The sequence below is a fragment of the Sinocyclocheilus rhinocerous genome, unplaced genomic scaffold (genome assembly GCF_001515625.1).
Source record: "Sinocyclocheilus rhinocerous isolate Xijiao unplaced genomic scaffold, SAMN03320098_v1.1 scaffold453, whole genome shotgun sequence".
Taxonomy (NCBI): Eukaryota; Metazoa; Chordata; class Actinopteri; order Cypriniformes; family Cyprinidae; genus Sinocyclocheilus; species Sinocyclocheilus rhinocerous.
In genome coordinates, this window is record NW_015655565.1 from 583,836 (window position 1) to 598,957 (window position 15,122).

The 15,122-nt window shown below is 37.6% G+C and overlaps 2 protein-coding genes across 6 annotated transcripts in view; one reads left to right on the forward strand and one right to left on the reverse strand.

The window, feature by feature from the left end:
• The window catches only part of LOC107718393 (pre-mRNA 3'-end-processing factor FIP1-like), a 33,932-nt gene extending 28,502 nt beyond the window's left edge, over window positions 1–5,430 (forward strand). The window contains exons 15-16 of one of the 2 annotated variants that reach the window (XM_016525450.1): window positions 984–1,146; window positions 5,353–5,430. In XM_016525450.1, coding sequence (XP_016380936.1) covers window positions 984–1,131 — 148 coding nt within the window. In that variant the 3' untranslated portion in view covers window positions 1,132–1,146; window positions 5,353–5,430. Of the gene's footprint in view, window positions 1–983; window positions 1,267–5,352 lie in introns of those variants that run through there. The other variant, XM_016525449.1, reaches the window with a different exon arrangement.
• Window positions 2,076–15,122, reverse strand: part of lnx1 (ligand of numb-protein X 1) — a 36,444-nt gene continuing 23,397 nt past the window's right edge. For all 4 annotated transcript variants that reach the window (XM_016525447.1, XM_016525445.1, XM_016525446.1 and 1 more), the window contains 7 exons: window positions 13,161–13,369; window positions 11,618–11,995; window positions 8,795–8,929; window positions 7,377–7,554; window positions 5,358–5,616; window positions 3,659–3,817; window positions 2,076–3,471 (listed from right to left, as the gene is read on the reverse strand). In XM_016525447.1, coding sequence (XP_016380933.1) covers window positions 3,336–3,471; window positions 3,659–3,817; window positions 5,358–5,616; window positions 7,377–7,554; window positions 8,795–8,929; window positions 11,618–11,995; window positions 13,161–13,369 — 1,454 coding nt within the window. In that variant the 3' untranslated portion in view covers window positions 2,076–3,335. The remainder of the gene's footprint in view (window positions 3,472–3,658; window positions 3,818–5,357; window positions 5,617–7,376; window positions 7,555–8,794; window positions 8,930–11,617; window positions 11,996–13,160; window positions 13,370–15,122) is intronic.

Genomic DNA, 15,122 nt, shown 5'->3' on the forward strand with positions numbered 1-15,122 from the left:
CGAACGTCTTACAGGTTTGGAACGACATGAGGGTGAGTAATTAATGACAGAATTTAGATTTTTGGGTGAACTATCCCTTTCATTCCTTTACTGACACCATAGTGACCTGTAGCTATCATCTGTATTCACTGTTTCAGAGTCAAATATTGCTGAATGTGTAGCTAATAGTGCTTTTCAGTGGTTGATCTAAACTTACAGTAACACTTTAGTATAGGGACCAATTCTCACTATTAACTAGTTGCTGTTAGCATGCATATTAGCTGTTTATTAGTACTTATAAAGCACATATTCTGCATGACCATATTCTACATCCTTAAACCTACCCAATACCTAACCTTATCAGCTACCTTACTAACTATTAATAAGCAGTAAATAGGAGTTTATTTAGGCAAAAGTCGTAGTTAATTGTTAGATAATAGTGATAACTGGACCTTAAAATAAAGTGTGACCAAATTTACGGTGACGGTAGACAGTAGAAAGTCGTAAAATCTCATACAGGAATTGGAAAATATTCAACATTTATTCCAACAGATAATTTCTGTATACTGACATCTTGAACATTATTTAGAGCTGTTTCTGAATTTAATGTTGATTTTGATTATATAAATAACATCCATAATTTTTCAGATACATTTTTATTTTTTTATTTTTACTCCTTAGAGGTACTGTAAAAATGCCCGGAAAATGTATTTAATATTAATTCATAAAAATTGTCCCTTAATTAGGGGGGAAATTCTCACATATAATACCCAATATCCTTTTGTACAAATTTACACACAAAACACCACAACAAATGCATGTACAATATGTCCACATACAAAACATGCCATTTAGAGCTTCACGTCAGTCACATCATGCAGAATAACACACACACAAGCACACAAAAGGGCCTACAAAGGTGATATTCATTGGGGGCAAAGCATCTTATATAACCATAATATATATAGATCATGTGACCTTCTTCTCTCTGTCACTCTCATTAGTGGGAGCAGTAGGAGGCGTCATGATAGTGATGACGCAGATAGCCACAGGAAACACAGGCACAAACGCTCTAGACACAACCGAGGAAGCCTTGAGCCCAGCGAGGAGTGCAATGTGGACCAGGAGAACCAGTCAGAGGCCACAGAATAACTCCCTGGCCAGCTGGTGAGCCCGTTTGTTGACCAGTAGGAGGTCTTTAGTGAAAGATCATTAGTCTTGTCACCAGTCACAGCCTGAGTGACCAACTGTGAATAGATTTTGATTAATAGTATGCCAAACACTTGATAAGCCTATTTATGTTACCGTTTTAGCAATTTAACATTTAATTTCTTGAAAATATGATTTAAAAAAGGTAAAGGTGGTCAACAAAGTATACTATTTTTAATTTATTAATTTATTTTATCATTGATTTATAATTGTTTTGATAATACAAAATGGTATTTTTGTTGTGCCAAATGTTAATTTTGTTTAAGCAAAATCATTATAAACATGATCAAGAAATGTAAATGTGTGTGAAACATGATTTAGAGTGGAGAACGCCAACAGCTGTACTGACCTTAAAATTAATTTAAATTAATACATTATTCAGCAAAAATGCATTAAAGTCATCAAAACTGACAGTAAACTTTCTATTCATCAAAGAATCCTGAAAAAATGATTTTCTCAACAATATTATGCAGCATAACTGTTTTCAACATTTATAATAATCAGAAATATTTTTTGAGCACCAAAGTAGCACATTATAGAATGTTTTCTGAAGGATCATGTGCCACTGAAGCCTGGAGTAATGATGCTGAAAATGATGCTTTTCCATCACAAGAATAAATTACATTTTAAAATCTATTCAAATAGAAAAGTTCCTTTAAACTGATATAAAAATACAATAAAACAATAATACTGTGAAATATTATTACAAACAAATCCAGCCTTTGTGAACCTCTTTACAAACTAAAATCCTACCGACCCCAAACTGAATGGTAGTTAGTATATATTTGTGTGTGTGTGTGTGTGTTTGTATAAATATATATTTATATGCACACACACACACACACACAGTGCACAGTAAGAACACGAGACAGTAACACAAGTCTTTATTGATCTTTTGAACCAAAGGACTTTATTGATCATTGAACCAAAGGTACCAACAGATACAATATACTGCACAAGCCAAAGCATGAGATGCCAGAGCACGCACCTTACCCCATAATGATACCTAGACACACACACACACACCCATACACACTCACACAGTAAGCCTTTCACACACCACTCTGTCCTTTCTTCTCCAAAGTAAACAAAAAAGTCAGCAAGGCCACCAAAATCTCATGTTATCATTATAAGCATTATAAGTTATCATCCATTTTTAAAATAGATTATTAACATTGCTTTTCTTTTTTCGGTTGCTATTATTTTTTTATTACTCACTATAGTTTATTTTCATATGCGACAGCATCTGAAACGTACCAACATAGATAGAACTACTTGGCAAATGTGTCTCCATGCCAGTGGATGGAGAGAATGAATCACTGTCAGAATGAACAAAACGAAGCCGAAATCTGAAAGCCGTTGGAACTGAGAGAGAAATAAACCAAAAGTAATATTAGTCACTAGTACAAGTGCTTGAATCTGTTTCATTATTTTTTCAGACATCGACGTTTATAGTAAAGAATGTGCGTCCACTTCGATGCATTTTCTAACATGTAAAACTAATGGAATTGGCAATGTGTGTCCCCCACCCAAACCCTACACATTCCAGTATCCCTTTCACCTCTCATTTGAAGAAAACCCCTCTCATGTGCAGCATCTCAACGTCCTCTACAAACAACATTAGAGTCACACAATCTGACTACATATAGCACAGTGCCCATAATGTTTATACATCTATTTCCAACTCATTTACTGACTGACGCGCTCCTCATTACATACTGAAATTGTGTTTTCAGACCCTCCCAATTCCTTTAATACAGATTACAATCTCCACCTTCCATCTATAACGACACAATGTTCCTCTCATGCACAAATATCATCTTTGTCAGCAAACCCTTGCCGACTGACAAAAGGGCAATTGTGAAAGCGCCTCCTGGTTTCGGAGTGTGATAAACGTGCTTCTTAGTGGGCGGAGTCAAGTCATTTGCTCCGCCTTCAAGTTTAGAGTCTGAGCTCCTAGTACCTGAATGAGGTCCATGTGTCATTTCCTGCTCCCGGGGGGCAGTCTGTATCATAAGCCCCGCCTTTCAAGGAAGTCTCGGATTCTAAAATCCACCATTTTATTTGTCATTATAAGGTCTGTGGTGTAAGCTCCACCCCCTAGTGCAGCGTCAATGTGATAAGCTCCTCCCTCACGCAGAGTAGTCCTATAGCAGGCTGCCGGGCCAAGAAACGATGGTGAGAGTGATCCGACCCCTCAGCTCCTTGAGCAGGCGGACCAGAGCCGTGTGTGTCATTCCCCAAGTGCTCTTCCCGTTCACCTCCAGCAGGATGTCTCCACAGCTAATTTGAAAAAAAAGAAAAAGGTATTAAGTTTTAGTATGTTGGAGTCGTGACAAGAATGAGGGTAAAGGCAAAAAAAAAAAAAAGTTGTATTGAATAAACTGTGCTAGGCAGTTTATTTATAGTTGTTCTACAAAAAGCATGGTTTCCGACAATAGTAGACATATACATATCTAAGTGTCTGTACCGTATCCTGCCGTCGTTGTAGGCCGGTGTGCCCTCTACGATAGAGCGGATGAAGAAGGACTGGTTACAGTTGCGTTCTTCTTGTCCACCCACAATACTGAAACCCAGACTGCCAGATGTGCTCCTGCGGAGGACAATGTCTTTACAGCAGTATAGATGCCTGGAATGGACAGAAAATTCAAGGTTAATTTTATTGTCATTTAGCAGACATTGATAAATCAACAAATTATTCACCAAGGACACTTAAAGGGATAGTTCACCTAGACATGAAACGATGCACTTTTATTGCATCTTTTTTTAATGGTAACTGATTGAAAGTGACTGATTGTTATTGTCATGTTCTATTGAAACAAAATGAAGGTAAATATTAATATAATTTCTGGTAACATTTTACATTAAGGTGTAATTCGTTAACCTTAGCTAAAGCATTGGGTACTACTGTATGGACAATACTTTTACATCCTTTAATAATCTTGGTTACTGTTAATTTCTGCATATACAGTATTAATACATTTAATTAATAATTTTTTAAAATTATTATTATAAAAAAGAAAAGGGACAGTGATAGTTCATTTCTGATGTACAGTATAAATACATTTTAAACTGGGCTGTTGTTGTTTTTATCATTAAAAAGGTATTTTGATTATTGTTAATTTCTGTAAATATATGAATACATTTGATAAAATTCCATATACAGTATATAAATACATTTTGTTTAAATTATATTGTATAAAGTATGATTGTATAAAATATAATTATTATTATTATTTTAAAAGAAAAATGGAAAAACAAGAACAATGTGATTGAGACAGAAAGCAATGGGAGAAAAGAAAGGAGAATGAGATGCAGCCAGATTACCCACAGTGCTGTGTAAAGTGTCATTTACCTAGATTAATAAAATGTTGTTTACAGTATCATTACCTGATGCTTAATGCAGTAGCTAATGTTAACTAATTTAGCCTGATTTTACAGAATTATCATTTCTGGTTCAACTATCCATTTAAGGGAGTAATATAGGGGTGCATTTCAGGAGCTGGAGTGAAGAGAGAAATTCATAATAAATAAAAGATTCAGAAGGAGCTTTTGGATATCTTGGGGAAATAAGTGAGCATCAAATGGCGAGCAACACTGAAAGAATTGATTTGTGTTTAAAGATTTACAGTCTCTGCAAAAATGCTACTGTTATAGATATTTAAAATATCGAAGGCCAGATATCAACCATATCAACCAGTCTAACAGCATGAAAGCTCAGAGCTCAGATTTAAAGTGGACTTCTGTGAAATGAGATGATGTAGAAATGGAGACCAGACAAATGTGTAAAGGAAAGAAAGATGCAGAACTAAGAAAAGTTCAGGGAATGGAAGAGAAAGGTCTATTTAAAGCCGTCACACTCTCAAGCGTCTAAACCTGTTACAGCAGAGAGGGTGAGAAGGGCTTTCCTCAACCCTGCTCTGTTCTCCCCTGTTACTCTCTCTTTCTCCCCTACACACAACTTTCTCAGTTATTATGCATATGAAATAATTTGGGAAGTTAAGAACTTTCACACTCCATCACATTTGGTGTGAGAAGGGAAGAAAACAGCAGTACATTTATACACACACACACACACACATATATATATATATATATATAACTTAATTCAAATAAAATTAATTCTAATTAATTTGTCTTTTTCTTTGTGTGACTTCTGCTCAGTGTACCTGGGTAGCTGGAGCCAGGACACCCAGAGGGGGGAGTAGTCATCATTAGGCGGGGGTAGTTTGATGTCTCCGGGTGAAGAGGGCGAGAGAGCGCAGGGGGAATGCAGGGGCAGCATGCAGTCCAGGGAGCTCTCATTTGGGGGTCTCATTTCTAGTACCCGCAGGACCACTGGGGACGAGGTGTTCTTCAGGTTAGCCACAGCCTCGCTCCGAGTCACACCCGTCAGGTCAACCCCATTCACGATTAGAAGGATGTCACCTAGAAGACGGGATAGTCACATCATAGGACCATAACAGATCTGTTGTTGCATGGCAGAGTTGTGTTGATAGGAGACAATTCTTTGATGAGAAGATATGATTTAAATGTATTTTTCCTCAATTTTCAATAAAATAATGTGCAAACAAGAATCCTGCACAATGTGATTTGAATGTAAATTGGGTCATTTTTAACTGCATATTGTTTTATACATTTAGTACAGGGTTTCTGCGGGTCCTTAAAAAGTTTTACATTTAGTTGTATCAAATTCAAGGCCATAAAAAGTCTTAAATGGTACAAGAAAGTCTTAATTATGATTTCAAGAGGTCTTAAATTTGGGGACGGAAAGACCAGAATTGCAACATGGCTTAATGTGACCTTGAAACTTAAAAAGGCTCTCATTTCATTGATTAAATATGAGCGCTGCACGTTTCAAAGTCAGCTGCTGTGCTGCTTTGTGTATAGTGTAAGCTATTTATTTATTAATTCATTCATTCAGTCAGTCATAATATATTTTTTTTATTAATACTTTTCTTCAGCAAGGGATGCCTTAAATTGATCAAAAGTGACCGTAAAGACATTTATAATGTTGCAAAATATTTTCAAATAAATGATATTCTTTTAAACTTTCCATTCATTAAAGAATACGTATCACTGTTTCCACAAAAAATAAGCAAAACAACAGTTTTCAACATTGATAATAATGAGAAATGTCTCTCGAGTATCAAATCAGCATAATGAGAATGATTTCTGAAGGATCACGTGACACTGAAGAGACTGGAGTATTGACTGCTGAAAGTTGCCATCACAGGAATGAATTGCATTTTTAAATATATTAAAATAGAAAAGCTATTTTAAATAATGTAATGATATTTCACAATATTAATGTTTTTACTGTGTTTCTGATCAAATAAATGCAGCCTGCGTAAATGCAGATTTTAAAAACATATTTAAAAAATCTTACTGACCCCAAACTTTAGTATATATATATGATTATTTTTAATAAAATACATTCCATTTATTTTTAATAAATTAAAACCCAATGTCGATAGTTATAACGCTAGAGAATAAAATACATAATACCTGGTAAAGCGTTTATTTTTAATAAATTAAAACCCAATGTCGATAGTTATAACGCTAGAGAATAAAATACATAATACCTGGTAAAGCATGAAATGCATAGATGCATAGAAAGAGTAACTAGTTGTAGTTTATTACCAGCTTACCCACTTTACAGGATGCACTTTCTAAAACCTACTTTCTTCCAAATATCAGACCCTCCTGAAGGTTCTGGCTCAGTTCAAACACTGAGCTTACCCCACCTTTGTACAGCATATAAAGACTCAAAGCTTTGATCTTGCATGTGTGTGTCTGTATCTGAAGATACTTTAAACCAATGCCTCCATACACCAGCCTGTGCATGATCACACTTTCACATGCCTACATACATGTCACATATGACAGAAATAAACCTGAAAAACTTCCATACGCTCAGTTTGAAGCTGATAATTGTGAGTATGACAGAGACAGATTTAGCAGTATGGCAGGTGTACGAGTGGGAGTGTGTTAATTTCTAGTGTTATATGCATATATTTGCAGAGCTGATGACGGTCATACATATGCAGTAGCAGGTGTGTCTTTGTTTGTGTGTGTACTTGCATTCAAAAGGAGGAAAGATCAGAGGGGCACCTTGGAAACAGGTGTGCCCGCGCAGCTTTGTCAGATGTGTCTGAATAAGTTAAACACACTTTGTGAGGCTGTACCTTTGCGGATCGAGCCTTCTTGTCCCACCACTCCATTGGGGTCGACGTTGGTGACGTAGACGGGCAGATCCCATCCCCTGCTGCTCATCCCACCCGCGACCGTCATTCCGAGAGAATCATGCGGCTCCTTCAGCAGAGTCACCGTCTTCTCGTAACATGCAGGCTTTTGGCATGAATCCTGAAATGGAGGGACAGGAAATGAGAAAGATGAATTCACTAAAGTTTCCGTGCAAATTATTCGGTTTATGACGTTTCTTAATCTATGATCTGGATTCACACTTTCTGAACACATGACTGCCCAAATTGTGTGTGCTTGTGTGTTTGTAATAAATGTTGAGCTTGCAGGACGCTGTGTTATTGCTGACCGTGGCCAGATTTTGCCTTGGATCCTCTCCAAGAACAACAAACACAGTCGCTAAGTTCTAACTTAATAAAAAGCGTTATTAAAGTTCAATAAAAGGGCTGTTTATATTTAGTCTGAGCCTTCGGCTACAGAGAATCAGATCTGGAGTTAGTGTGTTGGGCTTATCGCTCGAGAGACTGTGTGTGTGTGTGTGTGTGTGTGTCTCTGTGTGTGTGTCTCTGTGTGTGTGTGTGTGTCTGTCTTAGGCCGTGTCTAATTCAGAGGAGTGAAAAGCTTCTGACTATATGCTGCCAGAATGTTTCCACCTCTCCAAGTGTGTAAAAGAGAATTAACAAGAGTTACTGAAAGGACAAAAAGTGATTGAAAGAAAGAGAGAGTGGAAGAGATATAATGTTAGGGTTTGGTTTGTTCTGGACTGGTTTTATAGGGGTTTTGGGCCATTTGAAAAACAACAGGAAATTACAACATAGAGTGGACCCCTGCAGATCCTCATTACTGTGTGTCAAGGTCAATAAGTCTTTATAAAATAAAATTGTTAAAAAAGTTTAAACTTTAAAAAGACTGCAAATAGGAATCCTATTGAAATTACTGGATTTGATCTATGAAAATTCACAGAACAACTGTAATTGTGACTGCACCTTTATTTGTCATTGACACTTAAACCAGCAAACCCTCACAAGCTGGTCTGAGAAGTTTTTGTTCTGCAAGGGAGAGAGAGAAATAACTAACGATGAATTTGACACTTAAGGGAAGTTGTCAGTGCAGATATTGAGCAGCAGAAAATCCCGTTTAGAAGAAGCACTGAAATCCAGCCTGCCATGGCTGTGTTTCCTCCTGCTGGGTTTTCTTCTGTTAATAGGTTGTCTCAAAGGAGTGTGTGTGTGTATGTGTGTGTGTGTGTGTGTGCGCGCACGTGTGAGCTGGCTGATTGTTTGATTCTTTGATGTAGAAGTAATAGGCTTGCAGATCTTTTTCCTCAATAAGAGAATGTTTAGTAAAGCGGTGCAGAGGGATGGGAAATAAAGAGTGTGTGGTTCATGCTCGTGAAACCCACCAGTAAAGAGTGCTCAATATCCACAGGCGAGTAGGGCGGTGGTCCTTCCATGTTCCACGGCGCCTCCTGTAGGATGTCCGGAGTAGGGATGTGAGTCTGGCGGGACACAATGAAGTGGACGCGGTCCTCACTCGCCTACAGAACGCACAGCAGATAGCATTAGTGTCCTGTTGTATGTGATTTTTAGGGATTAAAGGCCCGTTCACACCAAGGACAATAACTATAACCATAACTATATAGTTTAAATAATTGTTCTAGTTCTGTGAGAAAAGGGATGTCCACACCACAATTATAATTATGACACAGTAGAATGATTTTGTTGTAATCACTTTCAGATATTTCAGAGGTTTTATGAATGATGATGAAAACGTATGCTTACTAGAAGTGTCAAGATAACTAGATTGACGGGGATATTTTATTGTAGAGAGCATTTGATTGGACAAAAATCTGTATAGCGCAAGATGAGTCATCAATATTTATATACCGGTAAATAGTAAAAGAATAAGTTAATACTTAAATCTGAATGGGAATGAAATTCTGCTTTCTAAAGACTGCTCAGAAATTATCAGATTAATCATGATTATATTATTCTATTCACAGGCATAATTGTATGTTTCTTTTAAGGTTTCTGCATTAAAAATTACTATGATTGAGCACTGAAAAAAATGCAATATATATTTTTTTATATTTATAAATTAATAAAAAAATAATTAAATATAAAATATTTTCCTGAAAATAGTTTACACATTTTTATTTTTTACTGTATAAATGTATCTTATTATATGAAAATATATAGCTATCTTTATATTGTAGGAATGGGCTAAAAGCCAACACACTCCAATTTTGATTTCATGGGGCCTTTGACACCGACGTTAGGGTGGCTGAAAGTTGGCCTAACATTAGCCATCTACGGCAAAAACCTTTCGAACTCCGCAGGAGAGCAAACAGAGGCCAACAACTTCCCTGAGGAGCGAGCAGTTCAAAAACTGAATTTAAAATTTCAAATAGTTTGTTCATACCCTAGAGAGTGTGTATGTGTAATGTCTCATTAATCTCCGGACGTCTAGCAAGCACAATTACCAGATGTTGTGATGACAGCCAATGCCCTACAGCTTCAGCTCAGTGTGAATGTGTGATTATATCTCAGAAGTGTGTACTTATTAAAGAAAAACTAATATATATGGAGATTTGGGATCCATTCTGCAGTCTTTGTGTATGTGTGAGCTGAAGGAGGGCACAGGTTCTAGTTTTTCCCTCTCTGATTTATTTTTCATTCCATCTGAGAGCATTCCTGTTTTCTTCATTAACCCTTTCTTTTGACATCCCCGTAGCTTTTGTTGCTCTCAAGCGCACACACTTGCATTGAGAGCCCATGGAGTTCTTGGGAGTTCAGTGCTCTGTCGCTGCCTCTTAAATGAGTGGGCTTAGCTTGTTATCACCCTAATTGGCCTAATTTAATCAGTTTCCTGCCAGCAGTTAATCTATGTTAGAAACTCCTACTGTGAGCGGCCATCTTGTCTCCTTCGAGACCAATCTGAACCAGACAGGAAGCAGCAAGCCGAATAACAACATTCGGAAAGACCCACCACACCGAAATTCATATCGAAATCACACACTCACTTTATGCCGAGTTCACACTGCACGATTTTAGCCCGATTTTTCACTCGCCGACAGGTTTTGCGAAATCGCAGACAAATGCCCAAAATCGGAGGCAAATCTACACACTCTCATATTGTTATGACACACCTCTCACCACCGAGATGAAACCACAATCAAATAAACTGCCACAAACCTTATGTAAGCTCTACATCTTTTGCAATACTGCTCAAGGAACACACCAAATTTTATTTGGAACCATAATAGTTGGTTTTTGGGACTCAGGACTAAGTCTAATCCTGGGTTAAAGTCTAATCATTACCACTTAAGGAATGAATCACTGAATTAGATGCCACAGGTTAGGATTAGAAGGCTTTGTAAACATTCGTTCTTTGAAATGCTGAAAAGGCTTAGCAATAAAAGTGCTTACATTTTTTAGCATGACTTCAAATAATTTTAGGCTTTATAAATGTCAACCCCTGAAGCATTGCATCAAAAATAAATGTCTTGGCTGTTGCTTTTTGTCACATAAGGGTTTTGTTTTGCTTTGTTTTTTTAATTGTTGGTTGTCTGTTTTGTTTTGTTTTTGAACAGGCTTTCCATACATTTAGAAACATTTAATGTAGAGATCACATGTGAACAAAACCTGAAATAAGCTTTGGCAGTTTGGCAAAATTTGTAGCATTGCCGGAAAAGCTTCATATTGATGCTGTGAGTGAACACAGCCATGAAATTAATGGTTTAATTATTTCTGTTGTGGAAAAAAAATGTTGGTGAAATTGTACAGACAAAAGTAACTAAAGAATAAAGCGCCTCTTAGAATCTGAGAGGATGAAGAAAGACCAAAACTGATTCTCTCACTATCGCACATCTCTTTAAAGGCCATTTAAAGGGGTTTTAACTGCATTTTGGTGATGCAATTTCATTGCAATTTAAGGTTTACTGCATGAACGTCGCTATTGTCAGTTGGACTGCATTTTGCATCAAAGCAAACAAAATCCATGTTGTCAGATGGGCTGTATTTTGTTTTTTAGCATGAACAGACTGCATTTCATTTTCATTTATGGACACTTTTATCAGGGATTGACTTTAAATTGCATTTGTTTTGAACAGTTCTGATGCATATTTACACTTTTGATTTGTGCCGTTGTCACCGTTTCGTCTGTTGGTTATGCACAAGCCTTAATACTCATCACATTACTTTTGACCTCCCATAATGCTGCTCACCTGAATAAGCAGCGCAGCATGCTCGGGAGCGCCATATCTCAGGTCGTGGCCATTGATGGCCAGAACGCGGTCGTCTACTGTCAGCCTCCCGTCAAGGGCGGCCAGCCCTCCCACCAGCAGGTGGAAGATAAAAACGCCATGCTCGTCAGGCCTGCGCACCAGCTTGATTCCCAGCTGTTCATCTGGAGCCCTCTTAACGAGGACCACATGCAGGCTGTCGTCCCGGATGGTGGGGAAGGCCTCGGTGGGAGAGTGATGATGGGAACGGTAACGGTGGCGCTGCTCTCGCAGTACGGTTAACCGCAGCAGTGTGCAGGGCTGCTTCAGAGCCGCCACAGCATAACAGTGAGGCACATTACTGATGTCTATACCATTCACCTGAAGGGAGGACAGCATGAGATTAGAGAGCAAAATCAAGATAAATATTTTTGTTTGCAATATTTTTGTATTGCGTTTTTAAAGCTCACACAGTAAAGGATGATTCTAGAAATGCCAGTGTCATGGGTTCAATTCGGAGGGAACTGTCGTCTGCCACTTTAAATACTTGAGCTTTTTAAAGTAGAATTGATTCTGATTGGCTGTCAGTGTTTTTATTGTTTACCAGTTGGAAAAAATCATTTTGAAAGTGATTCCAACGATATAGTTCCTCTGTGCCTTTATCATTATAGTTGTGGTGTGAACTCTGCTATTCATTTAAATGTAGAATGATTTTAAATGTTGTCCTTGGTATAAATGGACATCAAGTCATTTTGGATGAAAGTGTCTGCAAAAAGCATAAATGTTAATATAAGTAGAGAGAGGACAAGAAATGATAGCAGTGAGGGAAGATGAAAGTGATTCGAAAATGTTCCAAGCCGGATGTTTTTGCATGAATCATTAGGTTATGGCTCAGATAACAATACATACTTTCTGTCTTTCTACAATTCTGTGATTTGGAAAAAGACAAATGTGCTGCAAATGTGTGTCTATTTAAATATTTAAATATTTGATTAATTAGTACTCTCAGCTTTCTCATTTTTAGGGATGCACAGTGTACCGGTACCATTTCGGTTGATCTGCTTTTTTTCTTCTTCCCCAATTTACATTGGCTATTGAAGTGCTAATGCTCATTTCCTTTATTTTTACATTTGGATTGGTTTTACCATTGTCTTCCAATCAAAGTTAATCTTTAAAAAAATTAACAACACAGTTAGACTAAGTCTTTAGCAAATCTGAAAATAAAAATCTGTTTTTATACTGTACATGTTGTGATGTACATGTTTGAGTGTTTTATTATTAATCTATTAATATATTGGCCATTTATTGGTTAGTAGCTATAACATTAAAATAGTAATTTAAAAAAGAAAAAGAAGTCCATTCCACAGATTTCCATTAAAATAAATAAATAAATAAATCTGATTCTGTCTGGCTACATGCAGAATCCTCACACACTTCCCCTCTGAACAACAGATGGTGAAGCCCATGACAACATGCGCTATCAAAACCAGAATGAATCACTCCTACTGTACTATGACGTAACATCAGATCTAGCGCACATACGCACCTTGAGGATCATATCTCCAGGTAGCAGTCTTCCATCCCGAGCGATGACGCCCTCTCTGTAGATGTCCTGAATGAGGATGCGAACCAAAGGCGTCTCATTGCCCCCAACAATGCTAATAGCCAGTGGTTCACAAGGATCTGCCCTTGTGATCTTTATACTGGTGACTTCACCATCAGGGATTAGATGATGCAGCTGAGGTAATGCAAATACTGAGAGAGAGAAAAAGAGAGCGTCTGTCACAGGCTAACCTGTTTTCTAGATAAAGGTGGTCTAACAAATATACACCCATATCACTTGTACTGTTCATTGCCAGCAAACTTAACATCTGTGTACCCAACAGACAGGTGTTACGGAGATTTTTAGTCCAACGTTTGTTACTTCTATCTTTATAGTTTGTTTCAATAAGTATGTAACTTTTTTTTTTTTACAAGAACAAAATACCAGCACACAACAATTCATGTGACAATTACTTTTTATTTTCACAAATCTGAATGCAGTTAAACTTCTCGGTTCTCACTCATCACACAACCAAACCAATAATCTAGTTCAAACTGGTTTTTAAAGTTGCTGCCACATCACTTCCTGTGGGAGCGACCATTTTGGTGTGATGTCAGAGGGGGGAATTTAGGAACAGCTGTTTTTCTCTTATAATTTCTTGATAAATCTCTCTTCTGTTAATGTTTCTTATATTATTTGGGAAGTTTAAATCTTGTTGTGTTTTGTGTTTATATTGAATTTGATTGTTGCATACTTTTCCGTTTATTCCAATTATGTTGGTTTGTCCTGTAGGTGGGGCTTCAGCCTATAAATTGGCTTGCTACCTGAATTTACTCAGTTCTGTTTGTGGACTCAGAGAAGTTAAAGGGTTAGTTCAGCCAAAAATAAAAATGAGGCTGTTTGCATCCTAGGTGTATATGACTTTTTTCTTTCAGACGAATCCAGTCGGAGTTATATCAAAAATTGTCTTTGATCTTTCAAGCTCTATCGTTGTACTCAGCGGGTGTTGCATTCCTTCAGTTCAAAAGATGTGAAATAAAAAGCACCCTTCCACAAAAAAAAAGTGTCTCACACGGCTCCGGGGGGTGAACAAAGGCCTCCTGTAGCGAATCTATGCGTTTTTGTAAGAAAAATATAAATACGTAATAATCACTTGAATCTAGTTTGCGCTCACTGTTGTACACGGAAGCAGTTCCGGGGGAATGACGCATGAGGTCAGCTTTGCGCATGCGCCGCTCAGAAGTGACGCACGCGGAGAGATCGAAACAAAACAACGGTCACTAATTAGAAGTACAAAACGAGGATTTGTAAATCTTTGATCCTGTAAACAAACGTTGGTTTTCACGAGACGCACCGGCGCATGCGCAACGCTGACCCCATACGTCATGCTCCCGGAACTGCTTCTGTGTACAACTGCTGGCGCAAGCTAGATTCAAGTGATTATTACGGTTTGAATATGGATATTTTTCTTACAAAAACGCATCGATTCGCTACAGGAGGCCTTTGTTCACCCCCCGGAGCCGTGTGAGACACTTTTTTTGTGGAAGGGTGCGTTTTATTTCACGTCTTTTGGACAGAAGGAATGCAACACCCGCTGAGTACAACGATAGAGCTTGAAAGATCAAAGACAATTTTTGATATAACTCCGACTGGATTCGTCTGAAAGAAGAAAGTCATATACACCTAGGATGCATCGGGGGTGAGTAAAACACAGCCTCATTTTTATTTTTGGGTGAACTAACCCTTTAAGTCTGAGTAGTGTTGCAAAGTTGGGCCAGTTGGTTTAGCCAAATTAGCACATTGCTGCTGTTTCATTTCCTTTTTGTACAGTTTTCATTTATATTTGTTTTGTCCTTCACTGTAAATATTCTACACCTTCCAATAAAGCACGAAATTTTGGATTCTGCATCAATTTTTTTGTACAGCACACAATTTCCTTTTTCTACTCCAACCTGCACGTGAACT